The following is a 25358-nucleotide window of genomic DNA, read 5'->3' on the forward strand; positions in this document are numbered from 1 at the left end:
TCGAATATTGAAATGATTGACTTTTGTTGCAGCAAAAACCACTGTGGGAAAAAACCTCTGCAAATCCTCAAGCAAGAGGTGAGATGGACGTAGATAATGTCTGCTTGAAAACGTAGGATTGCCGCCCTTTGGCAAAGAACTCAGATAAGGCTTCTCTCCTCATCAAGCTTTGGTCGCTCATCTTCCATGTGGCATCTTACAACGCCCCGACGAAGACACGCACAAGTCAACAAGATCATGCTTTCTTACATCACCACTACGTGGAGGCTCACAGCTCGACTTTGGACTCGACAACCCTGTTTCCAAATCAGTCCTGTTGCCAAACGCCGTCCCGTTCCTGAGCATCATCACGAGGCTAGGGAGCAAGCCGGAAGACGGATCGTGATTCTCGTCCCGTTGGCGAAAACGATGCCGTTTCACGACGAGAAAGGCATCTCTGCTGTCCGCAGAGTGTCTTATTTTAGCTGCCACCGCCGCCGCCGCCGACGGTTTTGGTTATACGAGTACGACGATGAAAGCGTTTCTCCCTTTGGAACTACAGGAGAAAAGTGAGCCTCCGCAAGTTTCGAGGCACGACGCAGGTTATTGATGACCACGTCACATGCATGCGGCCGACTCGTTTTCAACTTGCGATTTCAACGCGCCCCCAGGTCTAGTATCATTATGACCTTTCGAATCAGGGCACCCGCCGCTAAGCAGCCTCTTAGAGGGGACACATGGCGGGTGCTCTTACGGTATTTCTTCTGTTTATCCATGGACCCTCTTGATGAAGGATTTGTTTTGCGGGTTTGTAGGACGAGTTTGACACATTACCTCTTTACTACCAACTAGCTTTTCCATAACAGCCACGCCCAACACAAAGAACGAAAAGGTCATCAGAGGTTATCGTTTGTGAGATGTTGATACTGGTTATCTGTCGATTTTGGCGTGGCGGGGCTGACTACAACGACTCTAGTTATGTCCGTCTTGGCAAACCCGAGAAGTCTGCCCGTGGGCATAGCAGACGTTCCGTTCTACCGTGTAAAGTGAATAAGAGTTCCGCCTCAACGTACCAGCTTGAGTTTGGGACAACTACAAGTGAGCTCATTCTTTTTGTCGAACCATTTCATCAAGTCACGTTACCGAAGAACCTCGAGCTTTGGTGTTATCGTAGGCCGGCTCGCTTGGCTATCAGTCATCTAGAGACAGTGGCTTTGAGTACTTAGATCATGATGAAAACAGCTTAGAAGAAAGCTGGCTCCTCCAGCAACAAAGTTGACCTCCGCGGGCAACTGGGAGTTTCGGCACGCCGAACTCCGTCGAAAGCGCGCCAGATCTTGTCAATCGCATACGAAAGCACCACAGAGCTCTTAGTCGAGGTTGCTACCATGGAAAAGCCCAGAAAAACACACAACCTACCTGTAATACAAAACGTTCCAATTCTCAACGCTGCCACTTAGCCACGACCTTTTGTCCAGCTCCCACCCGCGGGTCCCGCGACCTTAGACAGCCTGGATGAAGCACACTATGATGCTCTGCCCACGGCCCTCAACGACACTTGCTCGTCAGTACGCACTCTACGAGCCATGCTTCCAACAAAGGACCATATAGCATGCTATGATAGAATGTTTCGCTTCGCGATCCAGGAGAATGACATGCTAAAGTTTCACAGTCGTCAAACCAGCAATCGCACCAGTACGCTTCAGGGGTTACTGGACTTTGATGGGAGCACTTGGGGTCAGCTTTTTGCCAGTTTCATTGTTCTTCGCATCCTCTTTCGATCAATACGGCTCAGCTGAGATTTCAGATTCCCAAGTCCCCGGGGCGAGTCCTCGACAACAGATCGAAGCAATTGCAAGGGGTTTTTGAAATCAACCAACGCCGTTGGGAAAGTTGAGTTCAGGGGAGCAGTGAAGATCACTCCGTAACCGGACCGGCTACTGGACTCGGGCTCGGAAAACATTCAGACCCCGAAAGCCGATCCCTCTGGGCGTAGCGAAAGTAAAGAGCATCCCGAACTTGACGCACTGGAGCCTTCCGTCAGGTATCATGTATTTCACCGCGGATCCTTCCGTGTATCACTACTCAAGAAAAGTGATGACTGTGTCTTCCAAATTTTTGGTTCCACTAGCATTTCTTGGCCTATTCGCTAGACTCCACACCGCGCTTCAGTTGGTATGGATTGGCGAGGATCTTGAGCCCTCTGTACTGATAGTTGGCTCTTCAGTCTTGCTGCTATGTATTACCGTACCTGCAGATGGGCAGTGAAAGCATCTTCCGCGAGGCTTAGATCTCCTGTTTGAACAACATTGGGCAGGTTTCTTCTTGAGGTGTTTGGGACAGCTCTCTCGGAGAGTCAGGGCACGCTTCGGAAAGCATTGTGAGACGGTTGCGAATATATTGTTCAATATACCCGAGTCAAGTTTGAACTCCACGGGAACCTTGAAATGTGGTCGCCGCTCCACTGCTTTCTGCTGTGACGACCTTGTAGAGCAGGGATGCACCCATTCCTTGGGACGAGTCGGCCAGCCAAATGATTTGTTGAAAGTAAGTTGGTTGCAGATGGGGAGAGGCTGAGGCTGAGCAGACAGTTGTTCTCAGTATCGTTTTCTTATGTACCTTCAGTGTCTATTCCAGGTCATTAAAGGTAGCGGCAACAAGGTCCGACAGAGTGTGTACCGAAATACGTGTAAACTTCTCTGTCAAAGCAGAGTCTCCTGGTCAACCCATCCGGTCACTACATCTGAAGTACCCCGCACTACATTCTTCTGCTCTACCATTGTGCTTCTTACAATGAGACTTTTCTTCCTTCTTACTGGCGACCAAAATAAGCTCCCATTAAGGAGCAGATGAGTGCCAAGACGGACGGGACGCCACGTTGATTAATGGATTCTCACCATCAAAGTAGCCGTACATGGAAAACTTGAGGCTTGTCTTTCCCACACAGATTGTGAATCAAGAGAATATAGCAATTCTAGATGGGTATAAAAGCTTCATCCCGCCGCTATCATCTGCCAGTCTGTCTTTCTAACCATCGCATTCATCTGATCAAACACACACACCTCCACATCGGCATACTACTGACGGACCCGGTTCCCGCTGTTCTCCACCAGACTCCCAAACTACACAAGATGCGCTTCACACTCGTCTCGCTGCTCTCCCTGTCCGCGCTCGCCCTCGCCGCGCCGGCGCCCGAGCCCGCGCCCCAGGGCAACGTCGCGCCCACGTGTAGTGAGGCCGGCGACTGTGCGTCCTTCTGCACTCAACCATGCACGCGGCCGTTCTGCGGCCTCTCGGCCTTTGGGTACGTTTTCTCCTTGAGATTTTGCTTTGGCGCAGTACGACGTGCTGACGATTTTGGGACGTTAGTGACCAGCGCTGCTTCTGCGGGTGCTAAACGATCGGTTGGCAGTATTGTGGGTTTTGGGGGCTCGTTGTTGTGAGGGGGGCGTTTGGGAGTTTCTCAAGACTCAATTCAATTCCTTTGGCCTGGTAGATGCCAGTCATCTTGTAACAATATCACCTAGTTTAAGGCAATTGCAACGTGTATTCACCCAGTTGTCAAAAAGAACACAACGGTTCGAATTGTCAAAAAAAAGATTAGGACATGTTGTGTCACTCACGTCCAGCTGACGCCGGATCACCCGCCATGACTCGATTGAGCCAAGGGCAGCAGGGCGAGTTGGACGAGCAAGGCTGCAGTTCTATCCCTTCGGCACTTGGTTAGCTATGAGTAAACAAAGCTACAAGTAAGTAGCTATATAGAGGATCTTATCATTGTTTGGCCCCCTGGCCATTATAATTATTGGTATACACCAGGTTAACTAGGTCAGATTTAGTACCCAAGACTTGTGGCAGAGACAATAATTCTGGTGTCAACGCTGCCACAGCTAGCCAGAAAAATTCCTGTTTGCGTGGTTCTTAGCCTCGAGATCTTTTACCACACTTCAATTCTTGGACTGCTTTGGCCATCTTTCCAACATTTCATCAGAGAAAGAGAACAGTTGTGCCATTAGAAGTCGCGGTACAACGCCCTTCTATATCTTATGGCTGAAGTCGCTTAGGCCTGAGAGAGAAGCCGTGTAATGAGGCTTGTAGCCTTCTTGAGATCGACGTTACCAGATTGTTTCCGAGACAGAGGCATGTTTGGTCAACGGGTATGTCGTACTGCACGTGTAGCAGATTCAAGTCTATTGAATCTCTCCAGATTTGGGTTCATGTTATACGAAGGATCTAACTATTGTCCTTGGAGGCAGCGCTTCTATGTGACTCTTGGTTCTTGTCAGCCAGAAGCTAGAGAATATCATTTTCAACACGTCTCTTCGCAGCTAGGGAAGGTGGCGTCAGCCCTTTGGACCTTGAATGATGGCTGTTGGAAGGTTAGGTTTGCTTCTTTGGGCAAGCTGGATATTGCAAACTATAACAAGCTCGGGTGTTTACAAGGATGATTCGTCCAGCTATCTTGTCTCGCACGACTCTCACTGTCCAGCCCACTCTGGTCCGGCATATAATGGTGAGTAGTTCGCCGTATCCGTGCCTCCGACTTCGCTGATGTGACTGCCCAGGCACCGTGGGCGATGAAAGCGCCCATGTTAGGGCATTGCACCGTAGCCAATTACACCTCATCTTGTGTGTGTGTGTGTGTGTGTGTGTGTGTGTGTGTGTGTACAGATTTGAGCGATTGCATGACGTACCGACTCTGCGTGCGCGCGTAGTGCGATCAGTTGCATGTTTAATAAAAGATTTCCCGGTGTTCTGTCCATGGAGTCTTTATCGACTTTGTTGCATTCTGTGCCATCGTTGAGACTCCTGAGACCGAAGACATGTTCCCCGCCTGCTGCGTTCCTGCTAGCCACAAGTCATCTCGGCCGCCCAGAATGCCAGCTGGACATAGTGTTGCTTCCACTGTCATAACCAGATGGGCTACATGGCAGGGAGAGCGGCGGTTGCTGTCGTGACGGGAATTCTGTTCTTCCCTACGACGGATCGCCAAGATGATGCGGCTGTCAACACGTGGTGCGGATGATGTGGTCATTATCACCTAGGTATAAGTCGAGAGCCAATTTGGGTGGGATTGGGTTCCGAGGGCTGATTGTCCTCAATGCTATTCGAGTCTCTGGCTTTTATGGTGAGCATCCTCCTCTCAGTTGACACTGCCAATCTAACAAGCTGGTTAGGTTACTATCTGGTGATCGGCAAGTACGAGTATGATCAGTATCATAGGATGGGATCGAGAGGGTCAAGCAAGTAAGACAAAGCCGGCCTTCCCTCATCGACCCCGTCAAGGGAAACAGGATACCTATACATTGATAAAAGTTGCAATCATCTGGATATAGGTCTTTCTCGTCTTTGAGGTTCTCTAATTCCCAAGTATCGGCTCCCTCAATGCGTCCATCCTCTTCTTGTAACTACCACCGGGTTTTCAGCAAACAGTCACAGAGAAAAGAGCTCATTCTCAAGAGTCTGGCTGGCTTATGGTCTTCGTATTATGGAGGAAATACTGCATTGCAAAGAATATTGGATTAGACCTGGCGGCCAGGCTGGAGAAGAGAACTCCTTGAAGAATCGCGAATAACCACAAGAATCATTCATTGGCTGCAATGCACCTTCGAACTTCTTCTGCCAACCTTCAACAGGGATGTCCGGGAAAGTGGAGAGCATTGAACCCCCCCCCCCCCCCCCCAAAGCGGAGCCAACCGGACAGTGTACGGGTACCTACTTACAGAGGTATATGCATGCATACCTAGTAGACGCTACATCCGGGGCTCCCTGAACGGACCCCGCTTCATCTGCCCCGGAGCCCAACACCCGCCCGGAGCAAACACCCGATACAGCCGCAGTGCAAATCTGAGTAGTACACTTGGCGGTCCAAAAAACAAACACCGCATCAATTCCGAGGAAATTGGTATTTAACAGTCTACATCCCCGAGTGTCAAAAGTCCATGCAGACAGAAGGACAGACAGCACCATTCGTTTCGTACGGCATCTCGTCTCTTCGTCGTTTCGGGCGCCTCCTATGGCGACTTCTCAACCCGGCCTACCCCCCTCAGAGCCTGCATCTGTCATCGACTTCATCGCCAGCTCACCCTTCGAGATATCTGCCCTCGTCTTCTCCTACCTTGACAACTGCGACCTCAAAGCTCTGCGGTTAACTTGCAACAAGCTTGCCGACCTCGTCCGTCCTCATCTTCGCTTCAAGCGCGTCTTCATATCCGCCAATCCCCTGAACGTGCAAGTGTTCCGCGCCATCGCAGACCACGAGACTTTCCGTCACGACGTCCGCGAGATCGTCTGGGACGATGCTCGCTACGAAAAGCCACCGCCTCCAGACCCGAGGTTTCCGAATGAGGACGACGATTCGGATGAGGATTCAGACGAAGACGAAGACGAAGAAGACCGGAGAGAGAAGCCCCCACGTGATGTTCCTCTCTGGTATTTCAGACGCTGCAAGGACAACATTGAGCACTTGGAACTTAGACGCGGGTCTGATGTAGAAACTTTGCCGCAGCATGTCGAGACTTCGCGACAGCTTGACGCCCAGCTGCCTCTTCACGTCTCCTACGCTCACTACCAGGAGCTACTCGATCAGCAAGACCAAGTGCTCTCTACATCTGCTGATGTAGCTGCTTTCGAATGGGCTGTGGAGAACGACAGGTTCCCTAACATGAAGAGGATTACCCTGACGCCCGCTGCACACGGCATTCTTTTCAAACCGTTATACCTAACCCCTGCCATTCGTGCGCTTCCGCACGGTTTCAACTACCCGCTTCCTCGTGGCTGGCCAGCCCCTGAAGACGGATGTAGAATTGGATATGCGGAGTGGGACCGCGAGGAGTCCAAGGACTTTTGGCGTGGATTCCGCCATGTCGTCAGAATTGCCGCTCGGCAGGGGAGCACAAAGATCCAGGAGCTGATCTTTGACGGCAACCAGATCAACTCTGGGCTCACGTGTGGCATATTTCACGCACAGGAACCATGTGCCGAGTACGACAACCTCGTTGCCGTGATCAAGAAGCCAGGCTTCACCACGCTCAGACTCAACCTCATGGTGGGCGCGCAGGATTCTAGGCATTACATTGCTTTCCGCACCGGACGCCTGAAAAGGGCTTTGGAGGCCGATTTGCGAAACTTTACCCTCGAGACCGACGAAGACGACACCCTTGAATGGAGGCCGCCACCCTTGCATTGGACCGTGGATCACTTTGTTCCCTTACGTTCTATTTTCCCCGTCGAGGCGTGGAAAAACCTGGCACACTTTGGGCTTTCACGCTTTCTCGTCAAGCAGCAAGACTTGCTCGACTTCCTCGCCGCACTGCCGCAAACCCTCCGCTCGGTGGAGCTCAGCTTCCTCTGGTTTATGAAAGACAACGGCAACTACAGAGAGCTGCTCTTTGGCATTCGTAACGACCTGGGCTGGCAGACGCGAGCCGCGAGACCTCGTCTGCATATTCGAGATCGAATGCATTCCTCCATGGCAGGGCGCGCCGTCTGGCTCGATGATGAGTTGCAAGAGTTTCTCTACAACGACGGCGAGAACCCGTATCCAATTCCTCCAACGCGGGCGATGAACTTTGGGACAAACGCTCGTCCCTTGACTGTGACCATAGGCCATGGTTTTGGGAAGAAGAAGGATGCATTTGAACCGAGATATGAACGACCCTTTGTGTCGCATAACGAGCTTATTCGTTTGGGAATTCGCAGGAAATGGATGTTGGAGTAATGTAAAGATCAGGACGGGGTTGGATCAGCAGGACATTGGCAGACCACGATCGAATGAACATGAGACCAAGCTGCGATCCAAGGGCTGATTCGGATCTCTTGTCTCCAAGAATTAGGGAAATTTCATCCATGAGCGAACCTTGTAGTTGTTGTATTGCGAGACGTTTCTAGCTGAGCACGCAGCTTCAACAACCACACCAGAATTTTACGAAGCTCTTTCCTGCATCTTACACGATGTGGCGCCTGGCAACGAATTTTTGCATAAACGCACTGGCTCATTTTTCATTTCGAAAAGCTACGACGATGCACAATGTAAATTAGGTGCTATGATGCTGACGGTGCTCTTCAAACCCCCCAGGAGTTATGCCAGAATCCCTTGACTGCCACTTGGGAGAGAAATGTGAATGCAAATGGTAATGAACCTGGTGGACTCGTAATATAGCTCTCCAGACTTACGCCACTCCGACACAAACATAAACGTTTGCTTGAAGCCCGGTGCAGTCTGTTTTGACGGCAGGGTTCCAACCGTAAAAGTCATCTAGGGCAATGCCCTTGGCATCAGATATCGCCCAACACCCGTCGCCTGACCGAACGAGGTAGAATGCGACGCAATTAGCAACCATGCCGTCTTGTATCGGGCTCGGCGTTGCGCCCGCCCCCGCTGCCGTCGTCGTGGTCGCGGCGGCCGTCGGCTGAGGCGTGCCAGCCACCCTGAGACCCACGCAGACGAAGACGTCCGCCTGGAGGCCCGTACAGTCCGTCTTGACGGCCGGGTTCCACGAGTAGAAACTCTCAAGGGGAACACCGTTGGCGTCAGCGATGGCCCAACATCCGTCGCCAGGCTGGACCTTGTAAAAGTCGCCGCAGCCGTTGACCATGCCTTGTTGCGTGGGTGTGGGGGTCGCTGGCGAAGCATCGCCTGCTGTCGTCGTCGTCGTCATTGGCGGAAGCTGGGTCACGGACACGCCCACGCAAACGTAAACGTCGGCCTGTAGACCAGAGCAATCAGTCTTGATAGCGGGATTCCACGAGTAGAAATCTTCAAGGGGAATTTTGTTGTCGTCAGCGATGGCCCAACACCCATCGCCGCTGACTACCTTGTAGAACTTGTTGCAGTTGGAGATCATTCCCGGTTGCACGGGCGTCGGGGTGGCGATGCCTGTCGGAGAGCTGGGAACGGTGGTGGTTGACGGGGGAGGCTGGTAGTCGGTGGCGCCCGGGGGGGAACCGTCAGCTTCGGTTGAGATGCAGTAGTGTGTCCCGATGACCATGCCCGAGCAGTCGCTCTTGACGGATGGGTTGAAGGTGAAGAACTGATCGACGGTCAGGCCGATTCTGCCGAGGACTACCGCGCACGACTCGCCAGATTCCGCTGAGTACCACGTTGTGCAGTTGGCCATCTCGCCAGCCGCGCGGGGACTCGGCGGTGCGGGGGTTGATGTAGGAGCTGCAGGAACATAACTTTTGTGAGCGAACTCGTGTAGCTTTGAACAGGGAGGGGGCGGTTTGTTGCCGGCTTTTTGCAAATACTCACCTGCTGTGGGGGATGCCAAAGCAACGCAGTAAGAACTACTTGCTGACAGAGTGCATGGGTATCCATACGACTTTGGGAACTCCTCTGGGTTTTCGCGAAGAGACGGATTCCAAAGAATGAAGTCCTGCAAGTGATGTGTGAGCTAATCGTCAAGGAAGTCAAGTTTGAATCACCATACTCACTTCCTGAGGCACGTCATAGACCAATGTCATCGCCCAACAGTCGGCTAAGATACTGTCGGCAATGGCATCCAACCAAACGTAACTATGCGATACATCAGCCACCTACATCACACGCTGAATCATTGTTGGTCTCACTCGTAGCAGTCAAGCCGTGTTCCGTTGGCAACGTTGATTATCGGCTCTGTTGAAGTGTATTTGGCAAAAAGATCCTCGACATAAGGGAGGTCCGTGGTTGGCGTCTGGATAAATTCTTTCGTGGTTGTCGGCGGGAGGTATCCGGGGTACGTCGAGATGTAACCAACGGGTCTGACGCAGTAATAGTAATCCGCCCAGACATTTGTGCAGTTTTCCCAGACTTGGGGGTTGAGGAACAGGCTACGCATGTCGAGGCTTGCGTTAGACGTCGTTCGTTGACAGAAGGGGAGATGGGTAAGAAAGGAGACGGGGTAGAAATAAAACGCACAAGTCTTTCAACGTTATTGTGAACTTGGTGATGAAGATGGAGCAGTCTTCGCCTGGCTCTACTAGATGGTACTCTCCGCAGTGGTCGTTCGTCTTGTCTGGGGTCGGAGCTGGAACCGGGCTTGAACGCGTTTGAATCATTAGTAAAACAGCGCCCACTACCTGCCAGATGATACCAGTCGAAGCTTACGCCGCGGTCGTCACTATGGTCGGAACACCTTGCGAGTTGCTAGGCAAAGCGTAGTTTCCCAGGGGGTTGCTGGCACAGATCTCGGAGCCCTCGACTTCGGCCAGGTTGCTGGTGTTTGAAAGCGACTGTCAGCAACTATGCGATGCATTAGTGAGACTCTTTTTCTTACGTACGAGCATGCCAGATCAATCTCCGAGTTCCATGAGATGATTTGGGCGTAGGTGGCGTTGACACTCCGCGCGATGCTGGCGCAGGTGTCGCCAACCTGGACTGAGTAGGCCTCGCAGCCCCCAGTGGTAGCTCGAGTCCGTACCTCGGATTGCGAGGCCAGAGCCACAGGCAGTAACAGAGTCACCAACCTGAAGTCCAGAAAACCCATAATGGAAAGAAATGGTGGGCGGTGAGGGAGGAGGGTCTGGGCTCGATTCTTCCGCGTCCGCAATGGCGGGAAGTGAAGTGCATATAGCGAAATGTCAATGCAGACGTACCGCGCCGCTTCTCAACCAACTGCTAAGCTGGGTATGGAGTTCATGGCTGGCGCTCGGCCAGACGTCAGGCAATCTTTTCGCTTCGGGCATCGACCGATGGAACTTTTCTTGCGCATCATCAAAGCCTTGCAGGGTTCACGAGCGCGGAGCGCTTGCAACAGTCCAGATGACTCTGCCCTCACGCCGATTCCGCAATCCAACGGCAACAGGCTCGGATGGGCCTGAACACACTCCGTCTTGGCAGTTCTTGGCCAGACCAGATTCTCTTCATTCTGGCTCACGTTCCCCCTGCATGTAATTTCAAGCGGCTGGCGGCAAGAATGTTCCTCCCCATGTGACAACTGAGGGCCAGTCCAGACTGTGTGAGGCCGTTTAGAAAGGAGGTTAAGGACCCTGAAGAGCCATGTATCGACCACAAAAACATGCACAAGCTGAGATATGCCGATCCACTCGTGATGTTGCGCTGTTGGCTTTCAAATGTCGCCACCGGGAGTATCACCGGCCGGCCCGGCCTCCGTCCCATGCAGTGACGGTCCGTCCACTCACAGGACGCCGACCCCTGGTTCCGTATCACAGCTAGCGCTGTCTTTATGTCAGTCCAACTGCGATGCTAAGGCAGAGTGCGGCGAGTACGCTTCGGCTCCGGGGCAGTCATGTCCTCTTAATGTGTGCTGCTCAGAGTTTGGATTCTGCGGCACCACGACCGACTTCTGTACCGGCGGCTGCCAGTCCAACTGCGAACAGCCCAAGCCCAACGGTTCTCCGTCAGACGTTAAGACGAGGGTAATCGGATACTGGGAGACTTGGAACATGCAGAAGCCCTGCGGTACCATGGGTCCTGGGGAAATCCCAGTCCACCTCCTCACACACCTATTTGTCTCCTTTGGTTACATTAACGACGCGTTTCAAGTCACCAACATGGACGGCATCGACCCCGGCTTGTACAAGTCCATTGGAAACGTCAAGGCCAGGAACCCGAGCCTCAAGATCGTCATCGCCCTTGGAGGTTGGACTTTCAGTGACCCAGGCCCGTGGCAGAAAGTGTTCCCTACTTTGGCTTCGACGAAAGAAAACCGCGCTATCTTCATCCAGAACTTGATTGGGTTCTTGTCTGAGTACGGCTATGATGGAGTTGGTGAGTGCAATCTATTTCTACTTGAGTTTGAGGTGTCAACTAATAATCGAGGCCACAGATTTCGGTGAGTCCTTCCTACATTTGATGTGGTAAAATGGGTTTCTGCACGCTCCTGATTCAACAAATAACTTTGACACAAGACTGACAAATGTATAGATTGGGAGTACCCTGGTGCCGACGATCGAGGTGGTTCAGAAGGAGACGGCGAGAACTACACAGCGCTTCTTTCAGAACTTCGCGACGCCATCAACGCAAGCGGCAAAAACTACATCGTCACATTCACAGCACCGTCTTCGTACTGGTATCTTCGTCACTTCGACCTCAAGGGGATGGAAGCCCAAGTTGACTGGATTAACCTTATGTCTTACGATCTCCACGGCGTATGGGACAGTAGCAACCCCATCGGCAACCAAGTGCTTTCGCACACTAACCTGACTGAGATTGGCCACGCCCTGGACCTGGTAAGATTTCACTCTCCGGAACAAAACGTGCTTCAGTTTCCTTACAGACAAATATTTAGTTTTGGCGAGTTGGCGTCGAGCCTTCGAGCGTTGTCCTCGGCTTGGGCTTCTACGGCCGCTCTTTCGAGCTCGAATCTGCCTCCTGCTGGAAGCCCGGATGCGCATTCAAGGGACCAGGTAGTCCAGGAAAATGCTCAAACACTGCTGGCATTCTTTCGTATAGCGGTACGTTCTCCCTTGTTCGCTCTTCTTCATGCGCTAGTGAGTCGCTGAACCTTACTTTACGTAGAAATCATGGAGATACTCGACAATACCGGGGCAACGGCTTACCATGATGAGGCTGCCGCTTCCAAGTACCTTGTATATGCGGAAAACAGCTGGATTTCGTAAGTTCCATGGGGATTTGTCCCAAACAGATTGCGTTTGTATCTAACGAACCTCGCAGCTTTGACGATGTCACAACTTTTCAAGCGAAGATTGACTACGCAAACAACATAGGGCTTGCCGGTATCATGATTTGGGCGATTGATCTCGACACGGGAAAGCTCGACGCTCTCAAGGCCATATCTAGTGGAACCAAGATTGGCGGCACCAACGCCCGTTTCTCAATGGTCGACCTCGATAGGCTGTTTCCCGCCGATATGCTGCCTTCTGACGAGGATCAGATGAGCTATGGGCTGGTAAACTTGGGGGCCGAAGCTAACGCGGGAGAGATCGATCCAGACAAGACTGGGTTTGGCTTCATGCTCATCACAGGAGATTCTTATGCCGTGGCTTCAATGAAGAAGCGGCACGATAATCCTCACCCCCTCGTTTTTCTCGACTGTCCGGATAAGCCTAATGAGCAAGATGGCGAAAAGCCCCAAAAGGCAAGAGTTGCCTGCTTCAGTGACGACATCAAAGGCTGTTTCCAACTCATGGAGCGGGGAGTCGAGGGAACCATCATTGAGATGCCCGACAACGTAAGCTCCTACCCATCTTGTGTTCGTAGTTTTGGTTTTTGCAAACGGTTAACTCGGTTTTCGTAGTGTGCAGCCGGTTCTTTTGCCAGAGCTATCAATGTTGAGGTGGCAGCAGGTACGTGGATGAGTGATCCCTCAGCCCCAGGGGCTAACATTCTTATCAGACCAGAGCATACCCGTTGGGTTCTCAAACAGAGACGTCACATCTGACGTCTTCACTTTGACCTTCGATTTTGACCTCACACTGGCCCGTAGAGACACCAGCAACACCATGATCAGAGTCGACTACTCGAATATTCGAGGATACTGGAACGCCGCTGTGGACTCTCCAGGGATCGAAGGAGGCGTTTCCAAGAGATTCCACGCTCCCACAGCAGCGCAATGGCGAGAAATGTTCACCAACAAAGTTGGAACGGAGATGTTTGTAGATGCTTTCGAGATCAAGGAGGAGGTTAGTGAGCCCCTCTTTTGGGATTCAGCCGATAGCTGCCTCGTGGGCGGTAAGGAATACGATCAAGGCCTGGCAGCTCACGTTGGGGGCACCCTTGATGCACGGTTCTACTACGGATATTCCATGGTTGTGAGTTCTCCCTTGATACACAAGAGGCGAGACCCCGCGGGCTCTAATGTTCTTAACAGGCAAAATTAGGGGATAGAGAACTCGAAGTGACCCAGGCAAGCGGCTTCCTCTCTGTCAGGGGCAGTACGGACTTGACATTCACCGTTGGCGGTGTCGGAGAGGTTCGTCTCGAGAAGACCAACAAAGGCAATCCAGCCATGACCAACGGGAAAACAACCAGGCACAGAGAGACGTCAGTCGACGCGGGTGATGGTGGCACGAACATTGACCTGTCCCCATACTATACGATCAATTACTCCGTTGGAGCTTTCAACGACACTGATGGTGGAAGCGCTAGTCCCAGCGGCCCCTACTTTGATGGCAAACTCAGCACCCGTATCATATCCGACTTTGGAGACTTCAATGCCTATTTCCCCACGACCAAGGAAGACAAACTGAGAGTCAAAGACGAAGACCGGCTGAAGAACAGAATCTCCATCCCTGACGACAACGTACTTCATGGCACCGCCGGCAATGGCGGCAGGATAAGCATGGGCGCTTTTCTCAAGTTTGGCATGAAGATCAAGTTTTGGTTCTTGCAACGTGGTCCCGGCAGGGTGTTCGAGATGGATCTTCCGGAGGTGAGTCAAAAACTGTCTTCCGGAGTCAAAAAGCTTGCTGACTGACAACCTGTGTCTTTAGATGACTGTGAACTATGGCACGATGACAGAGTTCACCTTCATTCCCGGTGGCGATGCAACTTCTTGCACGGACTACGACATCGCGTACAGCAGCCCTTTCACTCTTTTTGCACTTGACTAACACTGCTTCCAGAACCTCTGTCTATCAGAACGTGAAGAACTCGTGAGTCTAACATTTCCGATCACTCGTCAAGCACAAATATTGACAGAGCCTCCCCTCTCAATAGACAAAGCGTCGGATGGAGCTCGACTGGAACTATAACAGAGCTTGCTTTTGACAGAGTACGTTCCGGTTGATGATGTGATTGGAACATTAGAGATGTACTTCAAGTACACTGACTTCTCTTACAGCAATCACCAGCAGACGGGAAAGTGTGCTATCCCAACGCCTCTCCGGCTGCAGGCGTGATGCCAGGATGGGGCTATAACGCAGATGCGAACGTCGACCCGACCAAGTTCGTCGGCTCAGACTACGGCAACGATTTTAGCAGCAAATCAAGACTTCAGTGCAGCAACTGCCTGAGCTGTGGTGTTGCGGGCAGCGAAAATCCTGGCAAGTGTTGCGGCTGCGCGAATCTCAACATCCTCTACCCCAACAACGAAGATATGCCGGACTGCGACTGGTGCGTCAAGCCAGACGGGAAATGGCCTGGTTCTCGGATTCCAACCAAAAGGGACATATCTTACAACGCCACAGACATCATTGATGACGAGACGGAAGACGACGAAGAAAACGAGGAGAGTCTCAACCTTTTCGATAAGCGAATTCCTGGAATCGCGACACCAGCCCCGAAGCGTGTGACGATATGCGGCAAAAAGGCTCCCACCTTTAAAGGTTCAAGATATCCTGCCTTCCCTGCCGACGCGACTTATCCTTGGGAAGGAATCGAAGGCGGAGCTTATGATCCAATTTCGAGGTACTGGGGGAACGGATCTGGTGTCTGTTCAGACTGGTCCGTTAAGCAGCTGTCGCAGGCCGACACAGAGTACATCGATGGGTCAGGCATACCAGCCAGGTCACCGTACGATAGTAAGTGTTTGCATACTCCAAACCTTTCCTTATACTCTCTATGTGACGCGTCTGTATTCTCTGACAGTGCCGCGCAGCCGAGCACGTTTTTGAAGGCCAATTGATGGGCGACTTCTTCACCAGTTGGTTGGGCAAGGGTACCGTCCTTGGCCAGGTCCCCGCTGTGTCCAACCCAACACCTAAAATGAGCTGCCAATTTACGATGGCGTATATTATGGACGAAAATATGTATCCAGTCACGGTACAAGGAGAGGAAAGGCCGTTCTTCTTCCTGCTGTTAGACGAATTGGGAAGTTTCGACCGCCTAGACCGCTTGACGATCACGCAAGCAAGACCAAACCAAAAGAAAGGCAGAGTAAGTTGATTTCATCTCCCCAATGAGCACATCGCCGGCGTCTTGATTCTTACTGCTAATATGCTCATTGGTCTCAGTTTCTTGGTGGTAAGCAGCCTAATTTGATGTCAAAGTACAAAAGGATGAGCTCTGAAGTCCAACTCCAAGAAACAAAAGAAATGGGTATGTTTTAGTTTTGAGATATTGTGCAGCCTCATCTGTCTGCCATTGTTCAGGTGATGTTTTCTGACTGTTAACAACTCATTTCTCTTTGCAGGACTTGTGTTTGAGTATGTCAACAACATTGCAGTGTGGCAGAAGTTCTGCGCCACGTATGATGGCGTCTACAGGTTGCTAGGTGACTTCGACACGTGGTATTTTCTGAACGGCCAGGGGGTGACAATACCGAACCTCCAAAGCGAATGGAAATCCTTCATTCAGACCGTCCTGAGTTCGATGGTGCTCCGATCTAGGGCCACGTACGAATTGCAGCGAGCAGAAGCTCTCTCCAAGTATGTTCTCTCTCTGCTGACCTTCTTGTTCCATTCCCTTTGGTCAAAAATTTCCCCTTCCTTCCCCTCCCCTCTTATTTCCCCCTTTCTTCCCCTCCTTGCCTTCCATCCTTATACCCACTCTACCAGGTTCCTAGGTTTAAAGGAGACTAACTTGATATGAATCAAGATTGAATTCCAATAATGTGGCTGACGCCGTGTTCATTCGTCACTGGGCGATCAACGATCTCATCAATAAGTCGAGGATCAAGATCATAGGTTCATGCGATCATCTGGACAGAACTACAGTCTGATGAGATAGTTGCCAACGCCAGTCCTCAATAGACTGACAGACAATACTTTCAATTAAAGGTTGTCATTTGACCTTGTGTCATTTGTTAATGAATACTTTGAATTGGCGCAGATTGTGATAATTTACACAGCAGAAACTCCTAAATGAAAACCCAATCGCGATTGCATACCTGCAAAATGTATTTATACTATTTCTTCTATTTTGCATCCCACTGTCAAGGGATAGAAAATGAGAAAGCAAACAAAGTGAAATATCCAGAATCAACTGCACAAGTACGCAGATTGTGTATAAGACACCTTGCTTTGCACTGTGTTCACAAGTAGAACAGGTTTGTGACTTAACAGTGGTTAATTTAATGCGTTTCTCTCCTGGGAAAGATTAGGAATGTGGTTCAAAAAATGTGAAAAGTTGAAATTCGTCAGCCACAATCTAACCGTTTGTCACTGCCACTGTATCAATCTAGAATCTTTACATCAAACTATGAGTATCATCGTGAGTACCAATGGTTTCTCTTCTAGATGTTGCAGGACTCACACCACATCATCCGGAAAGTCATGGCCCCTCGTCATCATCAACTCATCTGGATGAACTACTGTGCTCGATCTCCTCTCCCAGCTGGAGCTTATCAGAAACTACTTCAACAATTTTCCGCTGATGATCTTGCGGCTTTCAAGATCCATCACATACGCTCGCACCGAGTTCTCTGCCCTGTCTGATGGGTTTGCTGCCGCTCGCAATAGCCCCGATATACCAAATGGCAACCGCTTCGCAAAGAAAGTATGCCGCCGTTGGAATCACTATGCAGAAGAAAGCGGCAAGTCTTTCTCGATATCCAAGGGTGCGACAACTACGACCAGATCACCCAATCTCCTTTCCTTGACAAGCAAGCCGAGAGAACTAGCACCCGCGCCTGGTACGCCATAAAACTGAAGTTAGCAAGAGACTAAACCCGCATGTCTCCGCCAGAAGCCAGTAGACGTCAGGAAGGATTTTATGGTCCATGCTAAATCTGCCCTAAAGCGGCGAACACTCTAACCCAACTCACAAGACAATACGACCCAGACGACCAGTTAGTGAGACGACATCACGCTCCGCTTTCGTCGACATCGTACGACTCGGAATCGCCCGACTTTGTACCAACAACCCACATCGACTAAGCAGTATGTTTAAAGTACGGTAGCTATATAGTCCCGAGGTCACTTGTGTGGCCCGACTCGCCTTCAGCCGGAAAGCTGCAATGTTCATCCGCCCAATACGCCGCTTCGTCTTCACCATCATCTTGGGCATCTTCGCAGCCATCCTAGGCATGCTCTACCGCCATTCCATCACAGACAAATTGTTCCATTCCACCATACTCTCCTCCTCTGCAACAATGGCTCAAGTTACTCGCAGACCAGTCATTGTCGTCGGCTCCGGCCTCGCCGGTCTCTCGGCCGCGCACGAGGCCCTCCGAGCCGGCGCCGCCGTCCACATGCTCGACCGCGCGCCTAAGCCCGGCGGAAACAGCATCAAGGCGTCTTCAGGCATCAACGGCGCGGGCACGCAGTTTCAGCGGGCCGCCGGCGTCGAACGGGACGATCTATTCTACGACGACACGGTACGCTCGGGCGGCAGGCGCTTTGCCGGCGCCGAAGGCGCGGTCGACCGCCCGAAGCTCGTCGGGCTCCTGACGAAGAGCTCTGCGGACGCCGTGACGTGGCTCGCGGAGGAGATTGGCGTAGACTTGAGCGTCGTCGCGCCTCTGGGCGGACACTCGCTCCCCCGAACGCACCGGGGCGCCGGAAAGACGCCCCCCGGAGCGGCTATCGTCACGACATTGCTGAAGAAGCTGGGAGAGAATCGGGAGTTTCGTCTCAGCAACTCGGCAGAAGTGACTTCGCTGACTGTCGTCGACGGGGTCGTTAAGGGCGTGCGCTACGTCCAAGACGACGGCGAGCAACGTGACCTCGAGGGCCCCGTCGTGTTCGCTGCGGGAGGCTTCGCCGGCGACGCGGACGGCCTCCTGGCCAAGTACCGACCCGACCTCGCCGGCCTACCATCGACCAACGAGGCGCGTCCCGCGCCCCACGGAATCCTCGAGGCCGTTGGCGCCGAGCTCGTCGACATGGACAGCGTGCAGGTGCACCCGACGGGCTTCGTCGATCCCAAGGACCCCGGGGCGCGGTATAAGTTCCTCGCGGCGGAGGTCCTGCGTGGCGAGGGCGGCATTCTGCTCTCGGAAGGGGGTGAGAGGTTCGTTGACGAGATGCAGACGAGGGAGCACGTCAGCAGGGCCATCATGCAGTTGCTGAGAAGGGAGCCGGAAGACAGTAGCAGGCAGTGGGACGTCACGCTGCTCATGGACCCCGGCGCGTGCGAGGCCACCGAGGGCCATCTGAAGTTCTACCTGTGGAAGGGCCTGATGGAGAAGAAGAAGATCAGGGACTTGAGACCCGCCGTCATCCGGGCCGTTGATGAGTATGCCGCGGCGGTTGCCTCCGGGACGGACTCGGCATTCGGAAGACGGACGTTCGGGCGCTGGAAGCTGCCGGCCGGGGAGGCCAACCGCGAGGAAGAGGTTTGCATCGGCCGGGTGACGCCCATCACGCACTTCACGATGGGCGGCGCGTCGTTCAACGAGAGGGCGCAAGTCCTTAGGAAGGACAGGACCGTCGTCGACGGGTTGTGGGCAGCTGGTGAGGTCACGGGCGGCATCCACGGTGACAACCGGCTTGGGGGCTCATCGCTGCTCGAGTGTGTGGTGTATGGGAGGATAGCAGGGCAGGAGGCTGCAAATGCAGCAACAAGCTCATGATAGTTGTTTGTTTGCCTATCAGACTGGAAGACTACGTTGAAACTCGGCCAATGGTAGGACATTCACAGGACAAGATTGAATAGATTACATTGACCAAGATTGTACTGCGTGTTATGAGACTTTGCCACATTATACTCCAACCATCGGAGAGGGGGAACAATGATAGTGTTGTGGGAAATCTTTACTGTGTTCTCATTGCTTTCAACCATATGATGATAGTGATCTAACCCGCTTGACTCATGCTCAGCTTCTCGCAGTAAAACAACCATTTATTCAAGTTTACGAGATAACTCTTGATCAGTGTGTCTTTAAAATTGAGCCGACTGGGGCACGAACGGGCTTTCCAACCGGAAATAGAGGGGAAATTCACCAGCCAAACAAGCGTAACAAAGTTAAATAAAATGTTCCGTACATGCCTATATTGTGTATAATTTACAAAGTAGAATGTCATAGACTCGAGTCTTCCCGAGAACCGAGTCTTGCCACCACTTCCACCCAACTGCATTCCGCTCCAATGTTCATCTAATATCTAGAAGCACCTTTTGCATCAAAGATCTCCTATCTTCTCCTATCTCTGATCTAGGAGCGAACAGCGAACCTCGCGTTAAGCTGTCTGCCAACAACCGATCCGTCCGTCGCCTTGGCGGTGCCGTTCCCGGCAAAGCCGTTGTTGGCCAGCTTGTTGACAGTGCGGCGCGGGACCTGGCCGACGACGCCGTCGAGAGCCGTCTCGGCGATGTAGCTGCATAGCTCAACCGGGTCCGAAGGCGCGGAGCCGAGGCCGAGGAAGTAAGCCGCCAGACCGGCAACGTGCGGGCTGGCCATGGAGGTGCCGGAGATGGTGTCCTACATCACTTCACGTCAGTTTCTCTCTCTCTCATCATGCAAGAAAAGACAGCCCGAATAAGGGGAAGAACAGAGATAAAATAAGAAGAACACCCACAGTGCTGCCACCGGGCCAGGTGCTCTCGATCTCGGACCCGGGCGCCAGGATGTCCACGACAGCCCCGAAGTTGGAGTACTCGGCCAGGGAATCGTCCTCGGCCGTCGCGCCGACGGTGCACGCGCTCGCCTCGCTCGCGGGCGACGACGTCGACGCGTCCGCGGCCTCGTTGCCCGCCGCGACGGCCAGGAAGTGTCCCGCCCGGACGATGGCGGCGGCCGCCTCGTTCACCGCCGCCGACGTCGGCCCGCCGAGCGACATGTTGACGACGACACCCCTAGAACACCCTTGCCGGCCCCCACGGGCGTCGGACACGACGAAGTCCATGCCGGCGATGACGCCCGAGTTGGTGCCCTCGCCGTTGTCGTCGAGCACCTTGACGGCGAAGAGCTTCGTCTTCTTGGCCACGCCGTAGGTCGCGGAGCCGACGGTGCCGGCGACGTGGGTGCCGTGGCCCTGGCCGTCCGTGTCCGAGTTGTCGGCGAAGTTGGCGAGGAAGCTGGCGCGGCCCTCAAAGTCCTATACGCCAGGGGAGTCAGAGATGTACGTTCATAGGCGATGCTCCACGAGGGACTTACAGGGTGCTCGACGTCGATGCCGGTGTCGACAATGTACGCACACGTACCATCTCCCGCGCTCTCGTCGTAGCTGTACGTCGTCGACCCGGGCTTCGCGCTCGACAGCCTCGCAAGGCCCCAGGGCGCGTTCCTCTGCGTTGCGCTGATGGTGACGACGGCGTCCTGCTCGACCGAGTCGATGTTCGGGTCGTCCCGCAGCGCGGCGACCTCGGAGGCGTTGAGGGTCGACGAGAAACCGCGCCAGGCGCCTCCGAAGCTGTAGACATGGTCGGCGTCGGCGGCGAAGGCGGCCATGGCGGTCCGCATCGCGCCCGTGCCGGCGTCGTTCCGGAGCCGGACGATGTACTTGTCCGCGACGAGGGTGGCGCCGCGCGGCTTGATGAGCGGCGCGGGCTGGGCGCGTCGAGAGGGGGCGGCGACGGCGGCGAGGGGGAGGAGAGCGAGGAGCGTTGCGGCGTGCATCGTGGTGATGGTCCGGTGAGGAAAGTGAGAGACTGAAAAGAGTGGAAGGATTCTGTGAAAATGGCCAGATAGCGAGCGGCTTGGTGTCTAAAAGAATGACTGAGGTCGTTGATGTCCGAAAGCTAGTGAGGGTGTATCGACAGTTGTGTGATGGGCATGACATTCAAGGTGAGGCAGACAGGCCTGTCTTATACTTGGAACTCACACTCTCAGTCAGTTCATTGAGTCGCTTGATGAGCATACACGAGAGGTTCGGAAGTGTTTCTTCCCCCCACCCCTTGACCATATCGGTCGTCATGACGGTTTCCAAACTGAGCAGGTGGGAAGATGCGTCCGATGACGGCCTCGACGCCAGCAACCGCGTTCGGCGCTCCCGTTGGAGCGGTGTATCGTGGCCCCCCTGAAGCAGGTTGAATTAAAGGAACCCAATGCGAGAAGTGCCGGGAACCAACCAGGAGTCTGGACTGAGCCTCACTGAGAGACCAACATGGCATTCCTCAGGGACGGGGGACCAGTGTGTTGGTTCTTTGGTCCCAGGTTGTGATGTGTGAGGAACATGCCGCATGGGTGAACGCCGATCCCGTCCAGGAATACCACCTGTACCTCCTTGATACGGCAGTGACTTTGCGGATCGGGCGCGGGGCTAGAAACCAAAGAAGCATCATCGAGAACGAATCGAAAGCGAAGGAGAGTCACTTTCGAGAGGCACTAAGCAGACGAAAAAGGACCTGCCCCTGGATCTCACCTCCCAGGGCCACTAACGAAACCACTCACGACTGGGTGACCGCAATTAACTGGGGGGGAGTTGTACATAGTAGGGTACATCGACTCACAATTAAGCATGAGCTTGCGGGTCTCGGTGTGGGAGACGAACCAACCCCAACCAGGAATAGCTTCAACCAGAACGGCCGGCTCAGGGGTCCTGGACGATCTGATTCGCCCCGCGCCAGGCGCCGCCAAGGGACGACCCGATATGCGATCTTCGTGTCTCACTTCTGTGTAGCCAACCAACGGTATTTTGCCGGACCTGGTAGTACAAGATTCGAGCGATGAGGTCTCAGGAGAAAGAAGCATGAGGCTATCGGCCGGTGGAGCCGCGGACCCTGTTTGCTTGAGAGCCGGGGTCTATTAGGACGTGATTGAACAGATGCTGTTGGCCTGTTTATTGCGATATACAATGATTTAGGATTAGAACCGAGAGAAATCCGAATCAGAACGCAAGAACATATCCGTGAACCCCAGGACTAATAACACGTGCGTCGGAGGTGCCGCCAATGAGACGCGCGATGTTTCCCTGCGGTTGTTGGCGGAATACTTGGAAGCGTTCGTCCGCGAGCAGCGACGGCACGGTTTCCGGTGATATAATCCCCAGTGGAGGGGACTTTTGCTGAGGCGGAAACCGAAAAGTCAACTCAAAGACCGGGCTTGATAAGGGCCTGAAGAAACCATTGGACGTCGAGCACATGCGCCCAAGACCGTGTTAGGTTCCGCATAGATCTGCGGTTTGCGGCAATACGACACGGATAGGTGCCGATTCCGAGTCATACGCAGAACGGGGATCACGACTGCTCACTATTCGGAAACATTTGAGTGGGATAAGAGACAGTGACGACGACCCATGCTTTGATGGACCACAACCGGCTAACAGGTCACGAGAGTCGAGGACTAACTGGATAACCACGGATTTCAGCATCTCTGGCCCACGACGGGGAACCCGGGCGGGACTAACTGCCGTGAGCTATGTCACACTGCATGAAGCACTGTCACCCAGTTATCGTGAGTGAACATGTCTGTGCCCAGGAACAACTGTTATTCATCCTAGTACACTATGACAAGTCTCCCAGTCCAGCAGAAACGACCGAAGGGGCCACCTGGGCGGTGAGGTAGCGAGACCACGCAAGGCAAGAGAATGAAGCCTCGTGACAACAAAATAAAAGTCATCCTGTAACCTTTCATACACCCCCCCTCCCCACAGCCCACTCAGGCCCTGACCGCCGACTGCAGCTCCAGGCGGCGGAAGCCCCCCTTGCACGAGACCTCGTTCTGCAGCTCGACCATGCGCTTCTGGTCGCCGGTCGGGTCGCCGGACTCCTCGTCGAGGGACCAGCCGAGGAACTCGTTGGTGTAGTTGGGCTCAAAGTCCTCCGCCAGCACGCCGAGGCGGCGGCCGTACCCGGTGACCTTGGCCCAGTCGCGCCGGACGTTCTTCAGGTCGCGCGAGAAGTAGGCGAAGCTGCGCTCGAAGATGCGGCGGTTCAGGTCCGAGCCCATGACGGGCTTGAAGTCGACGTACTCCCTCCACGCCTGCTCGGGCCGGTCGAGCACGAAGTCGGTGGCCCTCTTGACGGCCCGCATGAAGCCGCGGACCTTGTCCGGGTTCTGCGCGACGAAGGACTCGTTGCCGATGTACAGGATCGTGCAGAAGCAGCAGCACCCGAGCTCGGCGAGCTCGTCGATGCGGAGCATCTGCACGTCCGTCTTGGGCCGCCCCCGCGCGGCGAGCCACTCCTCGAGCTCGACCATCTGGACGTTCTCCAGCCCGATGCCGGCGTCGATGGTGCCCTCGATGATGGCCTTGGACACGTTCATGCCGCACCGGACGGCCGTGTACTCGTCGGGCGTCATGCCGTAGTGCGACGTCAGCTCGTCGATCTGGATCTTGCCGAACTCGCCGACGTAGCCGATGCGCTTGCCCCGGAGGGAGCGGAAGTCGGTCGTGATGCCCGAGTCCTTGAGGTAGACGACGCCCGTGAAGGGCTCGTCGAGGAGGCTGCCGATGGAGACGACGGGGAAGCCGCGTGCTTTGGCCTTGGGGGGAGGCGTCAGTGAAGAGTCGTGAGAGGATGGAGAGGGGATGAGAAGGCTTACGGCGAGAGTGTGAATCATAGCCTTGAAGCCGAGGTCAACCTTGCCGGTGCCGATGATCTCGGTGACATCCTGTTAGGTGGTCAGCCACTCAGACATCTCACTCAATCAATGTCCCCGAGACGAAATTCTCTTACGCTGGGGTCGTTGGGCTCAAGAAGGGCGACCTGGATGCCCTCTTCTTTGAAGTACCCCTTGGCCTGGGCCAGGTACAGCGGAGCGTGGTACGGCGTCGCGTGCCTGGCTCGTCGTCAACTCACACATCCGTGACAGTCATCACGCGGACTTTTTTCCCTTACCAGTTGGTGAGGAAGGTGATCTTATCGGTCGACATGTTGACAGATCAAGCGTGATGCTGCACGGGTTAGTACACTCCGGTCCTTGGTCACCGGTGCAAAGGGGGGGAAAGGGGGAGCCAAAGATGCATGTCCTTTCGCTGGTATTATCCAGATCAAGTTCGCCGGTATTTCTCAGATCGGCTCGTTGCCATGCCCCCCTTCCCCTGCGGCCCAGTATCCTCTCCCTCTCGATCGATCAAGATATCGAGAGGGGGGTGGGTTTGGGTGGTGGGAACATGGCAGACGAGCCGAACACCCGTATGCGTTCTTCTACTACTTTACCTCGATCTGTAGATGTTTCCATTGCGATAGATGCCATGGCTCTTTGACGCGAGCGTCGTACCGGGTCTAGAGTTGGTGGGTGGTGTGTAAGTGGTTGTCGAGTTCTCTCTGTGCGTGAGGGTAATGATGAGAATGATGAGAAGGAAAGTAGAAGGAATTCCGCGAGTGACTCCCAGACGGGAGGAATCCAGCTCAAATATGCCTCGTTCGCCGGGAGGGGTAACTTCCTGATCGCTTACGGCTCTGCATAATCCCCTCACTTGGCCGAAGCTAAACATGCATCCTGGGTAGTCTCCCCGGGGTCCCGAGCCGGTCCAAACTTGGTCATCTCGCGTCGGTGACGAATGACTTTGGGGGCAGATCCCACGCCAGCGGGCGCTTTAGACCGTTGATGCGAGGTTCAGGGCGTGGTTGGGTGGTGGGCATGGCCTGATCAGAGAAAGGGCTCTGCACCCGCGAGACACGACTGGGTCTGATTCATGGATTCCATTCGTCCATGTCGACGGGTATCAATGGTTAAGCGGACCTCGCATCGAGGATTTGCAGTGTTGCACCC

General features: G+C 53.7%; 7 protein-coding genes across 7 annotated transcripts; 4 read left to right on the plus strand and 3 right to left on the minus strand.

Annotated features, from left to right (window-relative positions):
- Positions 1-2957: 2957 nt before the first annotated feature.
- CH63R_06163 (uncharacterized protein) lies at positions 2958-3331 on the plus strand (the record flags this gene model as incomplete). The annotated part of the gene is made up of 2 exons (XM_018301138.1): positions 2958-3283; positions 3319-3331. 2 exons carry the CDS (start codon positions 2958-2960, stop codon positions 3329-3331), a joined length of 339 nt encoding a protein of 112 aa, XP_018158988.1.
- Positions 3332-5995: 2664 nt separating this feature from the next.
- On the plus strand, positions 5996-7699 carry CH63R_06164 (uncharacterized protein; the record flags this gene model as incomplete). Its single annotated transcript, XM_018301139.1, has 1 exon — positions 5996-7699. One exon carries the CDS (start codon positions 5996-5998, stop codon positions 7697-7699), a length of 1704 nt encoding a protein of 567 aa, XP_018158989.1.
- Positions 7700-8150: 451 nt separating this feature from the next.
- CH63R_06165 (LysM domain-containing protein) lies at positions 8151-10445 on the minus strand (the record flags this gene model as incomplete). Its single annotated transcript, XM_018301140.1, has 6 exons — positions 8151-9356; positions 9415-9496; positions 9550-9789; positions 9878-9997; positions 10067-10174; positions 10240-10445. 6 exons carry the CDS (start codon positions 10443-10445, stop codon positions 8151-8153), a joined length of 1962 nt encoding a protein of 653 aa, XP_018158990.1.
- A 91-nt stretch (positions 10446-10536) lies between these two features.
- Positions 10537-16411, plus strand: CH63R_06166 (glycosyl hydrolase family 18; the record flags this gene model as incomplete). The annotated part of the gene is made up of 16 exons (XM_018301141.1): positions 10537-10617; positions 11284-11689; positions 11846-12150; positions 12210-12375; positions 12440-12536; positions 12596-13112; positions 13179-13227; positions 13277-13692; positions 13752-14312; positions 14374-14456; positions 14567-14654; positions 14724-15402; positions 15480-15757; positions 15835-15919; positions 16014-16248; positions 16378-16411. 16 exons carry the CDS (start codon positions 10537-10539, stop codon positions 16409-16411), a joined length of 4080 nt encoding a protein of 1359 aa, XP_018158991.1.
- A 1366-nt stretch (positions 16412-17777) lies between these two features.
- Positions 17778-19334, plus strand: CH63R_06167 (Flavocytochrome c; the record flags this gene model as incomplete). Its single annotated transcript, XM_018301142.1, has 1 exon — positions 17778-19334. One exon carries the CDS (start codon positions 17778-17780, stop codon positions 19332-19334), a length of 1557 nt encoding a protein of 518 aa, XP_018158992.1.
- Positions 19335-19913: 579 nt separating this feature from the next.
- CH63R_06168 (Subtilase) lies at positions 19914-21317 on the minus strand (the record flags this gene model as incomplete). Its single annotated transcript, XM_018301143.1, has 3 exons — positions 19914-20180; positions 20278-20796; positions 20856-21317. 3 exons carry the CDS (start codon positions 21315-21317, stop codon positions 19914-19916), a joined length of 1248 nt encoding a protein of 415 aa, XP_018158993.1.
- Positions 21318-23297: 1980 nt separating this feature from the next.
- Positions 23298-24516, minus strand: CH63R_06169 (NMT1 protein; the record flags this gene model as incomplete). Its single annotated transcript, XM_018301144.1, has 3 exons — positions 23298-24254; positions 24320-24422; positions 24482-24516. 3 exons carry the CDS (start codon positions 24514-24516, stop codon positions 23298-23300), a joined length of 1095 nt encoding a protein of 364 aa, XP_018158994.1.
- Between the last annotated feature and the right edge of the window lie 842 nt (positions 24517-25358).

This window comes from Colletotrichum higginsianum, chromosome 4 (assembly GCF_001672515.1).
Source record: "Colletotrichum higginsianum IMI 349063 chromosome 4, whole genome shotgun sequence".
Taxonomy (NCBI): domain Eukaryota; kingdom Fungi; phylum Ascomycota; class Sordariomycetes; order Glomerellales; family Glomerellaceae; genus Colletotrichum; species Colletotrichum higginsianum.